Source organism: Gekko japonicus, unplaced genomic scaffold (genome assembly GCF_001447785.1).
Source record: "Gekko japonicus isolate JY-2015 unplaced genomic scaffold, Gekko_japonicus_V1.1 scaffold1338, whole genome shotgun sequence".
NCBI classification, from domain to species: domain Eukaryota; kingdom Metazoa; phylum Chordata; class Lepidosauria; order Squamata; family Gekkonidae; genus Gekko; species Gekko japonicus.
Genome location: NW_015173168.1, coordinates 324,305 through 344,840, shown reverse-complemented (window position 1 = coordinate 344,840; position 20,536 = coordinate 324,305). Strand labels below are relative to the sequence as shown.

General features: G+C 42.1%; 1 protein-coding gene across 1 annotated transcript in view; it reads left to right on the top strand.

Moving 5' to 3' along the window:
* Window positions 1–20,536, top strand: part of LRRK2 (leucine-rich repeat kinase 2) — a 149,513-nt gene that overhangs the window by 46,488 nt on the left and 82,489 nt on the right. The window contains 12 exon segments of the mRNA XM_015422529.1: window positions 1,118–1,197; window positions 1,784–1,890; window positions 2,084–2,213; window positions 2,882–3,006; window positions 4,648–4,772; window positions 5,679–5,823; window positions 6,225–6,364; window positions 8,912–9,040; window positions 9,449–9,619; window positions 16,937–17,195; window positions 18,866–19,054; window positions 20,268–20,380. Of these exon segments, the coding sequence (XP_015278015.1) occupies window positions 1,118–1,197; window positions 1,784–1,890; window positions 2,084–2,213; window positions 2,882–3,006; window positions 4,648–4,772; window positions 5,679–5,823; window positions 6,225–6,364; window positions 8,912–9,040; window positions 9,449–9,619; window positions 16,937–17,195; window positions 18,866–19,054; window positions 20,268–20,380 (1,713 nt within the window).

Here is a 20,536-nt window from a genome sequence, read left to right as displayed (position 1 = left end):
AGGTAGTTTGCCATGATGTAGCCACAGCTGGGCTTGGTAATCATGTAGCCTGAGTCAGTATTGTCAAAACAACTGAATTGTCTTAAATTCCAATATTTTTTCCATAGGGTTAGCCATTCTTTTTGTTGATTAAAAGTGTGCAACAGTTAGTGTGCGCAACAGTTAGTGTGTTATCATCATAGGACTCTCATAAGTACTTCAACCAGAGTAGGAATGTGGCTGTTCTCCAAGACAGACATGGGCTTCCCATATGGTGTGGATTCACAAGAGTCTAATACTATCTCCAAAGCAGATCTGGGTGTGGTCAGGATCTGGATGGGAGGCCATCTGGTAGCTTCATGTCAGAGCTCTGATCCTAACTCCAGGCCAGGAAATTCCTGGAGATTTGAAGGTGGAGCCTGAAGAGGGCAGGGTTTGAGGAGAGGAGGGACCTCAACTGGGTATAATGGCATAGAGTCCACCCTCCAAAGCAGCCATGTTCTCCAGATTAACTGATTTCTGTAGTCTCGAGATCTCCAGGCCCCACCTGGAAGTTGGCAGCCTTGTCTGACCCCAAAGGAAGGGCTGCTTACAAATATAACAGATCCCGCAGAGCTCAGGAGATCTATTTTGGTGTTTGCAGCTAATGCTCCTCTGCATGTTCAACAAGGAAGGAGCTGGTTAAGTCTTTTTATTAATCTTGTTTGTAATATTGAAATTTATACTATTCAAATCAGCCTATGTGACTTTGAAATTTTATTGTTATGTAGATATATTGATGATGTTGTCTGTGTGTCAATCTTGGCTGATCTATGACCATAACAAATAAAGACTTATTGGCAGCTCATAACTCACTCTGATGTAAACGTATGTGGTGGTGTTCAAGAAATTTCTAGGTGATGGGGTCCTTGTGAAATGAAATATGTCCTAGGAAATGATCTCATAGATTCAGAAGATTATGTGGTGAAGTTTTTAAAATCAGCTTTTCATATATTACATTCCTAATGTGGCATTTTGTATTGATTTTTAATTTTTCATCATTGCCACAAATTGTACTGGTGATTATACTTGGAATAATTGGGAAAGGTTTCAGTTCAGTGCGTTTTCCAAATAAAGTTTTTGTCTGTTTTTCATTTAGGAAGCTGCATGTTGGGCTTTGAACAATCTTCTTATGTATCAACAGTGTCTTCATGAGAAGATTGGAGATGAAGAGAAAAAGTCAGTAGCCTGAACTGAATGCCTGGAAATGTGACACACACACTCTTTGTCCAGATATATAGCTCAGGGGGGTTTTGTGCCACCATCTGACACACAATCGGGAGCTGGAGGCTATCTTAAGACAGATGGCACCAGTGTTTGTTCACAAGTCACATCGTTCTAGAATATTTATATTGCAAAAAGCCTGAAACAGAATACATGAAAACTGTGTGGCTGCCTTTCTTAGCTTTGTTTCTGTGCCAGGAAGCCAATATGTGTATGGATTTTTGAATACATTACTGGAGCAAAGAGGATGCTAGGGTTCCTTTTGACATGAACAGTGTAGGCTGTGGTAGCCTTTCCCCTACCTCACCCTTAGGTACCTTGGAAGTCCAGTACATGTGTCAGTCCATGCAGTGAGTCGCTTTAGCTGGCTTTCCCAGGAAGGGGTGACAAAGCAGTGGAAGAAGATAACAGCCTGTGCTCCTGGAATGGCACGTTAGCCCGGGGTGCACTGCGATCCCTTGATAGTGGGAGAACAGTGTCAGAATTCACAGACCTCTGTTTCGATTTATGATATTGTACTTTTTTGCTAATTTTATTTTAGGTTCCCAGTGCACAGAGAGATGATGCTAGCCATGTTAGTGCATTCCAGCTCAAAAGAGGTGTTCCAAGCAGCTGCAAATGCCTTGGCAACTCTATCAGAACAAGATGGTAAAGAGAATTCAGTGGGTGAGGGAGTGGGGAGAGAGCCTCTTGGCCGTAGTTGTCCCAGGCACATCTTTACAGTACTCATTGCTGCTCCATTTGGTTGCTTTAGGCAAAACCTTTTAAAAAAAAAAAGTTAAAAAGTTAGGTGCTTGTGTTCCTGTACACAAGATTTATTTGCATTTTTTTTTAATTGTAGTTGGTATTAGGAAAATCCTCTTGGCAAAAGGAATACACATGAACGTGTTGGAGATAATGAAGAAATACTCCACCTCCCCTGAAGTCGCAGAAAGTGCTTGTAAATTACTGAACCATACTTTTGAAGGAAGGTAATAAAATTTACATGGGCTGTGTTGAAAATGAAGATCTTAGTTAAGGCCACGTTGTACTTTTGATGTAGATGCCATTTGTAATGACTCTTAACATACTGCAACTCACCTGTCCACCTTAGGTGCTGTTTTCCACACTGTCACAAACTTATTTTAAAAAAAAAAGACTTGGGAGTGTTGAGGTACAAGTCTCCATTCCTGTGACGGGCAACAGCACATGAGTAACTCTGCCATGTGATAACAGCCACAGAACAGAGCAACTTGTCAAATGGCTTCTGCATGGCAGCTGGTTAGCGTGGTATTTGAGCAGCAGCTCCCTCCTTGCACCGTCAGCACCTGCTTTTGGAAGTCCAAAGAGTTTTGAAGCTCCATAGTTTGTTGTATGGCCCAGGTAGGAGCTGCTGTTGAAGAAACACCAAGTCCAAAGCTTGTGAGCAGAGAGAGCTAATTGTGTGGATCTCTGCATCTCAGCAGAGAATAATGAAATAGGTATTGTTCAGACTCAGAGGCATGAACGTTGTATTTTCTGTTGGGGTCTTAAGTGAGCAGGTTTTGTTTTTTTAAAAAAATATAGTTTAGTTCATAAAAAGGAAAAATATTACAGACTGATCTTTAATGTGTAGCTGAGAAATGTGGTGTTCAGTTGTTTACCTGATTGATCTTTCCAGTTGTCCTCCTCTGGATATAATGACAGTGGCTGCATCCAGAGTCGTAAATATTATGAAGAGGCATAAAAAGTTGCCATCTATACAGCTAGAAGCACTTCGAATTATATTACATTTTATGAATCCACGTAAGTAAATTCACAGTGAATATTAGCTTAGCTGTAGGCCAAATGAGAGACTATACGGAATCCATATTCAAGTATTCTTTTAATATTCCCTATTGGGATTTAAAAGGAAGGAACATGGTGACCACAACTTTATGAATTTGAAGTTATCATAGTCAGTTTTTGTGAATTATAGTGAAGCACGAATTGGATCAGCATCTGCTAATGGGAGGACAAGCTAGCTTATTTGTAAACCATGTATAAGCAACCAAAATTACTTTACCACAAACAAAATATATTCACAAAATACGTAGGGCACAAACTGATCTTTATTTTATTGAGAAATACTCTCTCCTATTTTTTTTTTTTAATTTCCAGAGTGGCTTCCTATAAATACTGTCAAAACAGAACAGTTACAGTAAAATTAACATTACAATTTACTTTGTGACTTAGGGAATTCCCATCATCTTTATACTATCGCTGAAGTGGCCTTACCTGTGGTCACCTGCTGAATCTCCGACAGCAGGTGAACAGACCACACAATTTCTCCACGTGATATACAGGTTGATTCATTCTGGAGAAAGTGAAGTATCTTCTACCTAGCCATTTAAGGCTTTCACATTTGAAATCAGCATCAGCACCATTCACAAGGTCTGGAGATAAATTGGAAGCTGTCCAAAGCTTTGTCAAGATTGGGGTAGTGTGATTAAAGCAGCATGACTCCATCAGTAATTGGGCAGACATATTCTGCACCAAATGAAGCTTTCAAGAATGTCTCATGGGCCAGCCCATGTAGGGGGTACATTATGTTAGTCCAGTCTGGAAGTCACCACCATGTGTGTAACTGTGTCCAGGGTAAGCTTCTCTAGGACAGATTGTATTTGGTCAAAGGCACCCTGGCTACATCCTAGAGTAAGGCCTGCTCCAGGAGAACTGAAAAACAAACCTTGATGCAGCTTGGCACTCTAGAAGATGCATAGACAGTGTATTGAAAACTGCTGAGAGGTCTAGGAGAATTAATTGAGATGTGTTTCCTGTGCCTGCCTTCTAATGTAAGTTATCCACTAAAGTCAGAGAGTTAAGAACATGCTTAGTTAAGAACATTGGTAAGATTTAAATATGTTTAGTGCTTACCTTGAGGGTGGCCATGTCCCTGCTTTTATGAGTTAACCAATGATATCCTCATATTGAAAGAGGATAAGGGAGACACAATTAGCTGATTTTCGTCTAGACTGTGAGTTAGGTCTTCTGGCATTGTAAAAGAAATAATGATGTGATTTGGGCTTTCATATACATTTTTTTAAAAACCCTTGGGTTGAACCCCACTATTTGTGGGCACAAGAACTGGGGTCCTTCCTGCTTTCGCCTCTCCCAGTAGTGCCTTTTGTTCCTAGAAAGTTGAGACCAGAGGTGATTTTGACCCCTTCACCCTCCTCTGTGTGGCTGACCCCCCCCCCCCATCCAGATGGTTGTTAGTTCTCTCAGGTCCCACAGTCCCTATAGTGAGAAGGGACTGCTGGCAGGTGGGAACATAACTGTCAACATGTTTTGCTGGTGGATCACTGGTTCCAACCTCTTGACTAATTTTTATTACGGTGTTTTTGTTTACTCTGGAAATACTGTTTCTGGCTTGTATGTATGTATATTTATATCCATATATTTCAGGAGAAATGAAAGAACAGCTGAATAGCTCATCAGGAGATGCTGACCTAGCTCTGACATTAAAAGTCATTAAAAACCAATGCTTGTTGGAAGGGGCTCACACACTAGTCCTGGATGCTTTGAACAGGGTAGGGCAAGATATTTTTGTTTCATAACTCAATGTGCATGAGGAAAACTTTTTATCAGATAACTGTTTAAAAACTGTGAAGTGTGGCAAAGCTTTAGACCATTTTTCATACACAAGCTTTTGTGTGTTTTCAATTTTTATGGGCAGTGCTTTGGCACTTTGAAATATTACAGGTATGTTTACACAAGTCTGATTTACACAGTCGCTTGTCCCCCAGACCAGCGGTTCTCAACCTGTGGGTCGCAACCCCTTTGGGGGTCGAACGACCCTTTCACAGGGGTCGCCTAAGACCATCGGAAAACACAAATAATTACATATTGTTTTTGTGATTAATCACTATGCTTTAATTACGTTCAGTTTGTAGCAATGAAAATACATCCTGCATGTCAGATATTTACATTACGATTCATAACAGTAGCAAAATTACAGTTATGAAGTAGCAATGAAAATAATTTTATGGTTGGGGGTCACCACAACATGAGGAACTGTATTAAAGAGTCGCGGCATTAGGAAGGTTGAGAACCACTGCCCTAGACAAATGCAATTGACAGCCCTATGGGAAATAGCTCCTGTGGACAACTGGCCTGTACATGCCTACAAGATGCAACTCCATGATTGTGGCTGCATCTTCAAATGCTTCTGCAGCCTCAGCATCCTCTGCCAGCTGTGTGACCTGATTGATACGAGTGCTCTTCCATTCCATTGCAAAGATTTCTGTGGCTCAAAGTAAAGGCAGAGCTGCTAATATATAGCATGAGTGATTGTTTGAAACAGTCCTTAGAGGTAAACCTGCCACATGTATCTTGTTTGCAAACTGAAATAGACAGAGAGTAAGAAAAAATAAATGGAAACAATCTAATCTTCCTTAATACATGGCATGACTGTATATTTGTGTTTTTGTTTCTAGTTTATTGGGAGTCCTGGCATTCAGAAATGTGGATTTCAGATACTTTCCTCTGTAGTGGAATGTTCAGGTGCTCTTGAAATGTTGTTACAACAGGGAATGGCAGACACTGTACTCCATTCACTGCAAATGTATCCTGATGATCAAGGTATAAAATAAAATGTTTTGTTTAATCTTAAGGGCCAAAGAGAAATGCAACCCCAGAAAATGTATAGTCTTATAAGGAAGTCATTAAATATATTTTAATTGACTATTTGGAATTCTTTCTATGGGACTAGACAAAGAGGAGATTAGAAATTCAGGAAACCTAAGAAGGCAAGTAAATACATACTTGGATTAATTGATTAATGGCCCTTTTCTCCAGAAGTTGGGCGCTGACTAAAAGATTTTGGAATATTTTTTGCTAGAGTAATGCTTCTTTTCTTACATGATAAAATCTGTAAAAACAAAACAGCATAAACAGTATGTGTTGAGCAAATAGGAAAGAACATTTTGTGTTTTATTCCAATGCCTATGTTTAATATTCATGACATTCTGTTTAATTTCTAGAAATACAATGCCTAGGATTAAGTCTTCTGGGATCCTTGATCACAAGAAAGAATTTGTGTATTGCCACAATACACATCCTGGCAACAGTTCTGGTTTCCACTCTGCGACGGTTTAAGGATAATGTTGAAATACAGATGCATGTATGTGTTTGGTATAAAGATGCAGGTGGTTGGGGGCATATTTGGGAAACCCACCTTCATTATTGTGATGTGATTTCTGCTTTGTTTCTAATGTGATGACAGTCATGTCTGTTCTTATACTCTCTGTTAGTGGGCAAGATTTGTCTGCAGAACTTTGTGCTAAATCTAACCATTAAATGCCAGAAACTGTTGATCTCCAGGTTATGCCTTCCTGGTATACCAAAGTTGAATTAAGGGGGGAAAAACCCTCCCCTTTGTGATCTCTGTCCCCTCTCCTGTTAGTTGAGAATATAGTTTTTGCTTTAACTTTTCTCTTTGATTGAGGGGGTTTGTAAAACAGTTGTCTTTAACATGAATGATATTCCCTTGAAATATGGGTTTAAAATTCAAATTATCTTGTCAGTGCGGTTTTTTCCTGTGAACTGATGACATCTTAAAAATGTGTAGTTCTTAATTTGTTTACCAAATGATAGCATGTAATCTTCGCTTTCTTCCTCGATGTGTGGACTCTTTTGCATTAAAAAAAATGTTGGGTGTGGTATTTTTAAAAGTATGAAAATGTTGAAACTAATTTATGCATTACTCAAGGCCATGTCAGAACATTGCATAAAAGCAGGAAATTCAGAAACTGGCTTCGTTGCTTTTTAGTGAAAAGCGTTATACTTTAATTTGAAACATGTTTAATTATAATGATAATTCAACTGAGCCTATGATCTCAAGCGTATTTACTTGGAAGCAAGTCTCAGTAAAATCTGTGTATGCCCCAAAGATTTTACTAAGGCCTGTTTCTATGCACGAGATCACGGTTGCATCATCAATGGAGGTAACCTTTAGAGGTCAAGCTCTGAGAACCTTTTGAAGGCGGCATCAAATGATATTGCACAGGGGTCGTTTTGTAGAAAAAGAGCTAGGGGAACTCATTAGCATAACTCATTATCATATGCCACACCCCCTGACATCACCGGAAGTGTGTCATAAGGCCACACCCCCTGACATCACCGGAGGTGTGTCATAAGGCCACACACCCCGCCCCCAATGGTCCTGGAGGTCCCATGAGGGGCCCGGCAGTGGACCTGCAAGGCCGGCGGGAGTGCAAGGAAGCCCCGCGAAGGCCCTCCCTGGCCCCAGGCAGGCAGGGGTGGGGAAAGGCAGGGAGGAAGCAACTTACCCTCCCTCTCCTCCTGTCTCCTCCTGGCTGAATGAGGGCCGGAAGCAGGGCGGACGGAAGCAGGGTGCGGGGCTTCGTCATGTGCCCCGCCCCCCGTACCTCACCCGGGGGAACTGCGATCCCCCCTGAAATGATCTCTGATATTGCATGTGTTAAGTGGAGTACTGGTAAAAAAAATGTAATTCCTCACATGCTGTTGGTGTAATGCTTTGCAATGGAGTCAGTTCATATATCAAGGGAACAGTAGTCCTGTCTAGATTATTCAGTTGATATACATACGAGCGTGGAACCAGGTTTGACTGGAGGAGAATTGGAACAGATTTCATAGAATAATGCAGCATTTGAGATGACATGTTCTGTTTGTGATGACTCATTCCTACATGCAAATCATCATGGTGTGTAGTTGTCAGGTGATAAGCATGCATATGAGCCATCCTAAACTTTGAACAATAAACTTTAATAAAATAATAATAATAACATGTGAGGCTTGCAGTTAAATAGGGTGATAGAACAGGCCTTGTCTTTGTGCTCTAGTCTGCTGTAATAGAGAAACCAATCTTTAAAAAAGTAGTACAATAGTCTCATAGTAGAATTCTGTAGAGAACTTGGTTCTTGTGAATGGTTTTCTCAGTACATCTTAGCTTTTGATGCAAATGATGGCAGAGTACATGGTAAACCTTTTTATAAATGTTCTTGACCTTGAGATGGATGCCCAAAATTTGCTTTGTATGGAGATAGTAGCTTTCTGAAATGGAAAACTAACATATGGCTTGTCACTTTTTTGTTTACTGTTAGCCTGTTTGTTGAGCCCATCTGTTAGTGTAGATGAAGCACACTGAAAGAATAATAAAATGGGTTCAGTGGCACCTCATAACAAATTTACAAATAACAAATTTATTCCACCATAATCTTTCATAAGTCACAGAATAATAATCTACCTGATTCAATTCCAGAAGAAATTCAACAAACACGATTTTTCATCTGAATGTCTGCCAAAGTTTCTGCACCTTCTGATATCTTTTGTGGAATACAGACGCTCTGGCTTCACCTTCATAGAGTACAGTTGATTTGGGCCTGAGCTGATTTGGGCCCGAGAGAATGACACGATAGTATCATTGTTTCACAGCCATGCAGAAGCTTCAGCTCATGCTCAGCAAGGCCAATAATGCCATAGAAGCCACAAATGTGGAACTCTGCTACATTTTAGTGGGATCTAGCATGATTCCACCAGTTGCAAAACCCAGTAATTGCTCTAAGTTTTGTGAAATAAAATCTTCAGTCTTTTCGTTTCAAGGGTTTATTGTTTTCAAGATGAATGTTTTTAGCAATGTACCTCTTGATTGCTGTTCTCACCATTTTGGTATCCTTCAATCTCTTAGGGATTTCGCACAATTATAACAATACTTGATCTATCACCTTGTTTTGCCAAGTTGCTGATTCAGGAGTCATTCGACACTGCTATTTTCTATCAGATGTCCATGTGCTTCAGTGAACAGAGAGACCAGCAGGTATCTTGCACCTTTTAACCTCCCTCCCTCCCTCCCTCCCTCTCCTACTCACATGCAGAGAGCCAGTTTGGTGTAGTGGTTAAGAGCGGAGAACTCTGATCTGGAGAATGGGTTTGATTCCACACTCCTCCACTGGATGACTTTGGGTCAGTCACAGTTCTGTCAGAGATGTTCTCTCCCAAGAGCAGTTCTTGAAAGAGCTCTCTCAGCTCCACCTACCTCACAGGGTGTCTGTTGTGGGGAGGGGAAGAGAAAGAGATTGTAAGCCACTCTGAGACTCCGAGTGAAGGGCAGGGTTTAAATCCAATTCCTCCTCCTCCTTCTCCTGCCCCCCCATCCCAACACATCTAGTCTGACATGTTCTGGAAGACTGTCTACCACTTTCAATTGTCCATCTTCCTGATTTAGTTTCAGAGTCTTTGTTGTAAATGCTTTGCTAAGATAGCTGACAACGATGATCTAAAAAACTTGATGTTGGAGAAAGCATGTGCCGAATACAATACCATTATGTCTGAATGTCTGCTGTTGCTTGGAGCTGATGTGAATAAGAAGAAAAAGGCAAACACCATAATTTATCAAGTATGTATACTCTGGCATTGATCATTGCATTGAGCTGAAAAAATGAATGCTTGTTTGGGGATTGTTTGTTTTTAACATATTTTACATAAACAACAGTACTGCAGGTGCATCCAACCCATTTTGGGTATCATGGGCACAAAAGTTTTCAAACTCATTAAATGTTTAAATAAAAATCACTCTTCCCAATTTATATTTCTGAGAACCAACAAACCAGAACTTGGAATGAGGCTTCCCTTGTGGGGGAAACAGGGATCACATGATTTTAAAAATATGACTAATATAGTAAAGGTAAAGGTTTCCTTGCTCGAAAGCCAGTCGAGTCCGACTCTAGGGTTGCAGTGCTCATCTCCGTTTCAAAGCCGAAGAGCCAGCGCTGTCTGAAGATGTTTCCGTGGTCATGTGGCCGGCATGACTAAACACCAAGGCACACAGAACGCTGTTACCTTCCCACTGAAGTGGTACCTATTTATCTACTTGCAATTTCTTGCTTTCGAACTGCTAGGTTGGCAGGAGCTGGAACTAGAGATGGGAACTCACTCCGTCATGCGGCAACTCGGGTCTTAAACTGCTGAACTACCGACCTTCCACAGCCTGCAGTTCAGCGTCTTAACCACTTGAGCCACCGCAGCTCCTGGTAATAGACTAACATAGTAAGTGTGCATTAATTGCTGTAGTTAGGAGTTGGCTGCAGAGGAGAGCCATCAGGTCGATGCTGAGGCTGGCCTACTTGGCGGTTAGCACTTGGAGGTTAGCACAAGTGGGCCAGAAATTCTGTGACACTGAGGTGACCCTGGGAACCTTGAGCCAGTCAGGCCTCAATAGAGTTGTCAATAGTGAAGGGGAGCTCGGCAGCTCTCCCAGAAAGCCCCTCCATACTTTTGAGGCAAGAGCATCACAATGAGGCAAAACCTTTATTCCCTTTGGGTGTAAATTGGTACAAATATATTATACATTTTAGAGTTAGATAAAAATGCCCATTCTCAACACCATGCAGTCTTCCCAATGTTCTGTCATATTCCAGGGCACACCTGCAAATCAGAACTTGGAAGAGGGTTGTGAAAGAGAGCAAACCTCTTTTGTGCTCATCCCCATACAGAGCCCTTTCAGCTTTCTAGGGATGGGGACAGGGTCTCCCCACCTCCAGAGAAGGGGCAGAATCGGCCTTTTATGAAGGGAAGGGATTCATTGAGCCGCTGGGCACCTGCAGTCCCCTAGCTTCCTGATCATCTCAGAGCACTAGCTTGAGAATTGTTTGTGCTCAGTAGTTCAGCTTTGGGATCCCTAATTGGCTTTAACCAAGGAGGTACAGGTCTAACAAAGTTGTCATAGTTGCTTGCAGTGTGAAATTTCATTTTGTTTTCCAATGAAAAGATTGTGCCGCATCCCTAGACAATAATAGCTAATGGATGTTTTCAGCTAAATACGTAAGTTCAAGTTTTGGGTGATACTGGCGTGTGTGTGTTTTCCTGAAGGTTGTTTCTGATTTTCTGGTGCAATAAGATGCTACAAGGCTTTGCTCTGTCCTTGGGGCACTTTATTCTGTTTTGGTATTTGGTTTGTTTTTTGTTCCCTGTTAGACTCGGTGCCAAAATCTCCTCTCCCTCCCTCATTTGGGTAGGGTTGGAGCTGCATGAAGCCTGAGTAGATGAAAAGGCTTGGAGGGCTTGTAAATGCGGGGCTTTTTACTTGTTTTTAATCTGAAATGGTTGGGCTTTCGTTTTGTTTCAATTTGTTTCAACTTTTGTTTTAACTTGTTTTACTTATTTGCCCACCTGAGTGATTTTAACAATTTTTAATTATTGTCTGGTGAAAGATGTATGAGGGCTATGCTCCATCTTGGGTTTTATTTATTTTATTAAAGCTCTTTATGAGCTGTTTTAATCATCTTGGGTTTGTCTTGTCTTTGTTATTACATGTTGGAGCTGATTTTGTTGAGTGGTATGGTTGTTTTTAGTAACTGAGCAGTAGCATCGATGATAATCGTGCTCTTATCTTCTCCACTCACCTCCTCTTCCCTCCCTGCCTTGCTAATTAGACTAGGGAGTGGTGAAATATTAGCTTTCTGTGGGGAAGAGATGAAATTACTGTAGCTATTCTCTGTGCAGTTTGCCCTTGTGTATATACGTTATGTGTTTGAAATTTCTGTGCTGAGTCATGGAACTTTAATTGTATACATTCCAGATATTTAGATTTTCTGACCTTTTAACTATATTCTACCTTTTGATTTCCTTTTTCCCTTCTCCTTTTGGTAATTTTCTGTTTCAAGCACCCTTTAATTTAATGGGCAAAAAAAGAGCATGCTCTTTTAGGCATATAGCAAGCTCATACAGTAAACAAAGTAGAATGGATGATTTTCCCCACCCCAATAACAATTTTATTAATAATAAAAAATATAACATACAACAGGTAACAGGTAAGGGAATATAACATAATTTTAAATACAAATAAAATCTATAAAGTCTATAATATTAAGACAGTTAAATCAATATCTAAGCATTATAACCTTATAGAGCAATATTTCATTAGAACAAGCTTCTACCAAAGATGTAAGGTATCAGTTATTTTGGGTATTCCTTCTTAAATATTAAATATTGTAAGACAGGAAACTATATTGTAATAAAATTAGAAGAAGTTGCACGAGTATGAATATCTTCAAGATTTTCTGTGATTTTTGCCATAATGTACATATTCCAAAGTTTTAAATGCCAATTTTGCCTGGTTGGGCTATTTTTTTCCATTGTAAAGCAACAGCATTTTTAGCTGCTGATAAAAGAATAGCTACTTTTTTGTTAATGCTGTCTAAACTAACATCAGCTTTCCATCTATTCAAAATAACATGCTCCTCCGTAAATTGTATATTTAGCCCAGTTATCTGCTTAATCTGAAAAATAATGCCCTCCCAAAAGTGTTTCAGTTTAGGACACTCCGACCAACAATGAATATAGGTTCCAATTTGACAGCATTATTTCCAGCATATCGTCTTTGCTGATGGTGCTATGTGGGGGATGGATGATTTTTTAATCTCCCCAGCTGGCACCTAAAAATAGATTTCAGTGCTTAGATAATAGTTCTTTATTGGAAGTTCTTTATCTGTGAAGATGTCTCCTGATCCAACGGGTGAGATGCCAGGTCCAAAACTAAGTAGGCAGGACTTTGATTCTGGTCATTTCTATATTAGAGATACTGGCAGATCAGACTTTTCTTATATCTGATACCCTACAGAATATTTTCTCCAACATACAGGAAATTAGCAATAAACTGGCTTTATTACAATCTAAGAATAGTGCAGTTGTTCCAACTAGGGCCTTGCAAGGTAGACAGGGCTTTAAGAAGGAGAAATCGTTAGTTACCCAGCCAACTCAGATTACTTTGAAAGTTTATCTCTTTAATCGTTTTATTCCCTCTTGGCATATTCTAGGCCTTGCTAAAGCTAACTTGAGTCAGTTGTTGGACACACTCATAGATGCCATTGATCCAAAATCTGTGGTGCTTCTACCTAATCCATTAGGAGTGACGAGATTTTTACTCTCTTTTTATTCCACAGAAATACCTAGAGCTATCTGGGCTAAGAAAAAGAGGTTCTTTGATCATGAGCTATATATGATTCATGTTTTTAAGCAGGAAGGAATCTCCCCCCTGTTAACACCCCATAAAGACTACTTGCCTCATTGGACCACTTCTGCTAGATCAGGTTTTAAGACGTTGCCACAGCCCATTAAGTCAAGAGAGAGCAAATTGGAACTTGACACTTTGAAATTAAGACTGTATCAGTCATATAAACAGCTACCTCCTGCTGGACAGCAGAACATTGTTCTAAGATTTGATAGAATGAAAAGGGTATTTTTAGGTACTCAGTCAGCAAAAGCAGAGATGCAGGGTGTTCCTAGGGCTGCCAAATGCCCCCGAGGGGCGGATTTCCCCCCACTTTCGAGCCCCGCTTTCCGCTCCCGCGGAATCGGGGCCCGGGGGAAACCCCACTCCCGTGTGCACGTCACCCGGAAGTGGCGTCGCACGCTGGGGGCGGGGCCACGCCATTTGAGGGGAAAACAAAGAGTTTTCCCCTCAAATGGCGTGGCCCCGCCCCCAGCGTGTGACATCACTTCCGGGTGATGTGCACACAGTGCGCGCACGCGCACGCTCCAGACACCAGCCGGGAGCCCCCCGCTCCCGGCCAAAACATATTTGGCAACCCTAGGTGTTCCCCCAACCCCCTCAAAAGTGCAGTTTGAAGAAACTAAGCATTTGGTTTTTCATTTTTTCTGCTATACAAGCCGTTAAGGGACAAAGGGAAATAGGTTATTCAGGTAAGGAGATCTTCCAGGGAAAGGTGTTCGGGCCACTCTCTAAAGCAGAGGTGTCATAAATGTTTTCTCTCTTCCCCCATCCTACCTCTGAGGATATCAAGGAGGCATATCAGACTTCCTCCTCCACTGCCCATCCCCACCACCAACAACAACCCTGTGAGGTGGTCCAGGCTGAGCGACCGGCCCCAGGTGACCCAGACAACAGAGTCCTGGCTTGGGGGGGGGTATGTCTGAACCTGGCTCTCCCAGATCCTCTCACCCCCCAGTTCTTATCCCTCCTGCATTTTTCACAGAAGTGGTAGTGCTGAGGGGAAGGCCTGATGGAAAGGCTGTTTTCAAAACCTCAAAGGGGTGCTTTTTGTCCTCTCATGACCCCTTTTCTTTTAAGGGCTGAGAACAGGTGGGGGGAGAAGGGAGGTTGCTGTCCTCCCTGGACACTCTGCCTTCCAGCTCACAATAGTGGCACTTCTTTTTTCCTTTGCTCCTCTGCTCCTCCACTTGCTTCTGAGGCTGGAACATCTTTCCTCTCAGAGCAGCATGCACAAGACATCCAAGTTGCCTCCCAATCCATGCACCTTCTTTTTCCTCTCTCCCCTGCAGGCCTTCGCTGCCATTTACTCTCCACTATTTTACCACATCCTCATAGTCCTGCCCTCTCGCAATTTCCTTTCTATTTCTTGAACAGCTTCAACTACATGCACCTCACTGCATATGGCCACTGCCCTCCCCAAGCAGCTTCCTGCTTTCTCTTGCACTAACTGCTCGTGGGCTAGGTAAGAGCCCTGGGTGGGCCAGTTCTGGCCCCCCGGGCCATATGTTTGACACCCCTGCTCTAAAGCCTTGAAAAAGAAGAAGCCAGCTCCTTTGGATGTTTTTACTCCTTCCCTTTATTTGCAAAGAAAGTCTGATCCTTTTTTTACTCTCCCATTTGCCCCAACTATGAAATTCACAAACCAAGTGGGAAGAGGGAACTGGGGGACAAACATGTTTCAGATAAAATCCCTTCTCAGTTGATCAGTGTTTCTGAATTAGCAGTTGGGTTGATTACATCCCTGCAAGTGTCTCCTCCTAAGTGCTCGTTTAATCTAGTTGACCTGCCTCCACCCTTACAAGTGTTTTCTCTTAAGTGTCTTTCTAGCTTAGTCAACCCACCACCACCCCTAGACAATTCTGAAAAATGAGAATGGGGTTCTGAGGGTACTCTCTTGGAATCTAGCAGGCTGGAAGGGTTGCTCATTGGATTTAGAGGTTGTAGATGGGTTAAGGGAATTTCAGGTGATTCTCCTGCAGGAAACTTGGGAGCAGTATACTTTTTATTTTTCTGGATATAAGACAATTACACACCCAGCTATTGTAGGGATGGGGGGGGATGCCCCCAGGCCAGACTGGCGTGCTTGGTGGCTACTTCCCTTGATGCCAAGGTTTCAGAAACTGATTGTCAGTCGTCCTTGGCTTTACAAATTCTTTTAATTAATTGTCTGTTCTTTGAATTTATTTCTATATGTCCCTCCAGTTAGCTCAGTACAAGCTCTCTATTCCAATTGTAAGTAATAAAGTAACACCATGTACAAAATGTTTACTGCGTATTAATTATTAGAGTTTACTATCCTATAGCATATCAGATTCCAACAATGTAAATTTTACAAACAATTACTCAAAGGCAGTGGTCATTTCGTAGAAAAAGAGCTAGGGGAACTCATTAGCATAACTCATTAGCATATGCCACACCCCCTGACATCAGGGGCCCGGCGGTGGACCTGCAAGGCCAGCGGGAGTGCGAGGAAGCCCCACCAAGGCCCTCCCTGGCCCCAGGCAGGCAGGGGTGGGGAGAGGCGGGGAGGAAGCAACTTACCCTCCCTCTTCTCCTGACTCCTCCTGGCTGAATGAGGGCTGGAAACGGGGCTGCCGGAAGCAGGGGGCGGGGCTTCGTCATGTGCCCCGCCCCCTGCACCTTCTCCCCCGAAATGACCTCTGCTCAAAGGTAAAGGTTTCCAATTATTCAAAGATATGAAGTTTCACAAGGAAGGAACAATGAATGGTTAGCACCTATTCCAAAGTTTGTAAAAGCAGCCAAAAGGGGTTTTGTGTTTTTTGGAGTTGCTCCCAATATTTAACCATGGACAGTACAGCCCAATTACAACATTTCAATAGACAGTGGAGACAGTGGAGATGCTATCAGTGACAACATGCGTACACGATTCTCTGTGTGTTTCATAGCCTTCTTCCAGGTCGTGAATTGTCAATGGAACCAATGCTCAAGTAATTATTTTGATAAGCAGTAAAAATGCCATCTGTTCTCTCATTTGACAAATATGTTCTCCTTTTGGCTCTAATAATTAGTATTCAGTAAACATTTTGTACATGGTGTTACTTTGTTACTTATAATCCCTCTACACCGTGGCTGATTTCACACAAGGAGCTGCACCGCCATCATGCCTCCCTTTGCCCCGTTTCCATTGGTCAATTTTCCACTCGAAGCCACGCGGATGCATTTTGACCCGCAGCTTCACTCGGTTTTCCCTGCGGTTTCATGATCCTCAAAAAACAGAATCCTCAAAAAACAGAATCACAAAACTGCGGGGAAAATCCAGCAGAATATCCAGATATTCCAGCAGAATTTATTATTAATAACAAAAACTGGTGGGTGACTCTTTTGGCTAATCTTTTAACTAGAATGAACACTACTGGTGTGATTTCTCTTGAATGGCGTTCTAGTATAATTGGAGATAAGGACAATCCTAAGAACTTTTCAACCCATTAGTTTATTGTCAGTCGTAGGTAAGATATATGCAGCACTTTTGAATTAATGATTAACCTGATGATTCATATCACTGGCAATTGTTCTGTATTAGCTTACTCAAGAGACTTGGCACACTAGAAACAAAAGCAGGTTTAGTTTCATGCAGCTTACATTTATTTTACTGGAGTTGTTCCCAGTACATTGCTGACTGTCAAAAGTAGAAGTATAATTTGTAGTACTTCATTGATGCAGTCATTGTTTGTCCTGTAATAGGTTTGTGAGAAAGGAAGCAATCCCGAGTTGGTAGAACTGCTGTTGAACAGTGGTGCTCGTGAGCAGGATGTTCGTAGTGCTCTAACAGCCAGCATCAAGAAAGGAGACAGCCAGATCATTAGCTTGCTCTTAAAAAAGCTTAGCTTGGATGTAGCCAACAGCAGTATATGTCTTGGAGGATTCTGCATTGGTAGAATTGAACCTTCCTGGCTCAGCCCCTTGTTTCCAGATAAACGAGCATCCTTCAGGAAACAAACACGTAAGTGGTTGTAGACTGGATTCGGGTATCAAAACACTAAGTGAGCTTTTGACTAGTTCAGAGCACCCTCTAAGTACATAATTTATGACAGGTGTTCTCTCATGGGTCATTACAACTGATCTTAGCTTTCTCCTGTCAATCTTCATTCAATTAAACATTTCCAGAGGAGCAGATATTGTGTTTTAGGGACCAGTGGTGAGTATCAAAAGCAGTGCCCTTAAGGGAATGGGTGGTGATGGTGGTTTACTGACAATGTATTGGAATTTATTAACACAAATAGAGGGCATATTTACTAGAGAAAGTGATCTTATGGCTATTTTAATATTTGGCCATTCACATTACCATGTCCTACTTCACAGCCTCTAAAGCAGGGGTGTCAAACATGTGGCCCGGGGGCAGATTAGGCCCCCAGAGGGCTTCTATCAGGCCCTCAATGGAACTGGTTGTCTCCTGTTTCTTCTTCCAGTTCTGCGGCATCATAGTTTGCATTGCCAGACTCTCTAAATCGCTCAGGAGAGATAGATAGGCAAGCTTCTGTTCCCTGCACTGGCTGAGGGTCCTTCCCCTTCCTCTCCCAGGGGAGAGAGGGAATGAGCCACAGCCTGCTTCCTGGCCAGGCTGCCTCAATCACACAGGAAACAAAGGCAAACCTTTCTTCCACTCCATTGGCTGAGGCTTCTCCCTGAAGGGAGAGAGGGAAGGAGGGAGAGCTTGCTTTCCTTGGGGGAAATACAAAGCACCTCTAAGACCAACAGGTTTTTATTCAAGGTATGAGCTTTTGTGTGCCTTGCTACAGTGTGTCCATTTTGTTGGGCTTGTTATCCTGTGGCTCTCCTGGGTGCAACTGGGTTCCCTCCCCCTTTTCATGATCCAGTTTTTCTCAGTAGCAAACCAATGTGAACTATTTAGATGAGGAAGAACAACAAACCAGTGAGGTGGATTAGGCTGAGTTTGTGTGTCCAGACCAAATTCACCCAGCACATTTCCTTTGGGGATTTTGAACTTAGACTTCAAAGACAGTAGGCTGGTACTGACCACTGAGGAAGACTAGTTTTGTAGACAAACACATAGCCTTCAGTCTGTGTCATGGTGCCTTCTCATGTTGTGGACCAGCACATAAAGCAATTAATGTACAAAAGCTCACAGTGCCCAGTCATTTTATGTTTTCCCCTGAGTCCTAGGCTCAGAATTCGGAGCATGAGATTTCTGTAGTGAATGTCAATAAATCAAAAGTAGATTTGCAGCTTACAGATACACACTACAAAAGCAAACTCAAGATTGCAACAGCACAGACATTTTGATGCAATAATTCAGAGCAAGAAGTGTCACTTATCAGACACTGTTAAATAAAGAAAATATTGCAAGAGTGCTAATGTTTTAAGCATGTTTTTATTTTAAGTAAAAAAAACCCTTTGTGTTTGTGTCCTTTATAAAGTTTATATCTCCGCTACCTGGCATTACATTTTTTGACACACATGTCCCCGCCCAACAAGGTCTCATTTATGTCATATCTGGCCCTCATAACAAATACGTTCGACACCCCTGCTCTAAAGTGTTAAAAATTTGAAGCATTTAATAGCTAAACTGTGTCCAACGTTTTGCAGATTTTCACTTTGTGTATCTGTCCATTGTTTCTGAAATTGTTAAGTGTTTGGTTTCTTGAACATTAGGTGCAGGTTCTGTATTGGCCAGACTGGTGCTTAGATATCAGAGGAAAAGCAGCTATGAAGTCCAGACAAAATCCAGTTCTGATGTAAAAACTGAATAAGATGCATTGGAGAAATATGATGATTGGGAATTCCTGCCTGACCCATTAGTTGACAACGTTTTCCGTCTGAATGATGATGTAGATAGTGAAGGTATGTTTGCTACCAAAAAGAAGGAATTTGTCATCCCATTATAAAGTTTAACCTGTGACTTTTAGCTTAAACCTTCCTGTTTGGCTTTGCCAGGTATTCCAGTACTGTTCTTCCAATACTGAGGATGTGCATACACATACGTGCACATCCTCAGTATACACACCAGTTGCACCTCAGTAGACAGAGATTTGTAAACTCACACAGGCATTGTGTGCAATACACACTCTGATTCATCTGACTGATCTATAAATGTTTCTATCACAGTGTTGATGGAAAGTTATATTTTTAAAAAACAAGTGGCATGGAATTAGAGTGAAAGAGCCTCAAGCAAAGTCTGGGAGACTCCTACAGTACCTTTGGGAAATGGTTTTTATTTAATTGGGGGGATGGGGGATGAGTTGTTATAGCTTTATCACTCTAGATACACTAAATATCATGCATATTCTTTCTCTTGTCCTGGCATTGCTGGAACAGGGAGGTTTTATTTGCTTTCACAGCACCCTAACCCTCCTGTGCCTTGGCTGGTTTGTTCTCTCACATGGAACACTCCAGCCCTCTGCCTCCCTATCCTCTGAAGAAAGTTCCTATTTAAAGGGTTCCCTCACATCTAATCCCTTATCGAGGTGGGACCTTGTTCCACCTCTTTCCACCCCTATGATTCCAACTGCTCACTTGTAAGACAAGAATGGAGGAGCCCTTCCCAGAAGCCCGAACTCACTCCTTGCCACACCTCCCTGGTGGTCATTGGGTCGGCTGCCTCAGCACTTCCCTACTCTCCTTGGTCACTTGGGACTTGGAGTTGTTGGCCACAGAGGACCCCACCTTTGGCATTTCATGTGCAGTCACATGGTCACACAAGCTGTTGCCCTGCTCTCGCCGCGCCACAACCTATTTTTTGCCTTCCACTGGTGTCATCCACTCCGGGGCAGGCCAGCTGATCAGCAGTGAGGTAAGGCTTCTGCCTGCTCTTCCCTGATGCCGGCTGCCCTGATGTCATGTCAGCCATGGTGGTGGTGGGCTGAGGCCGCTTGTGAGAGTCCAGGGCCAGCACGAGCCCTGGATGCACTTAAATGTAACGTGAATATATCCATTCCTACTTTTTGTGCTAGAAACAGTGCTGTTGTGTAGGGTGTTATCTGGAGGCTGATTTTTTTCTCTCTCTCTGTTGTAGGTAGACATTCATGGAATCCTAATTAATTATTCTCTTTGACAGGGAGTGAAAGCTCATTTATTACAAAGAAGAAATCCAGCTCTGTGGCAGTTGCAGATCTCCATAAAGACACAGCCTCGCAGACATGTTCTTCTATTCCCCAAAGGCATTCTGTGGTATGGCCAGTTATTACTGTGTATAAATGAGACAGAGTTAGATCCAAAGTTGCTCTTCCATTGTCATAATGGCACTTACATCGCTGGAACTTCACCACTGTTGGAGAAGGGTGAACAGCCATTCCCTTCACTCCCTGCTGTATTTGTGTGGATCCC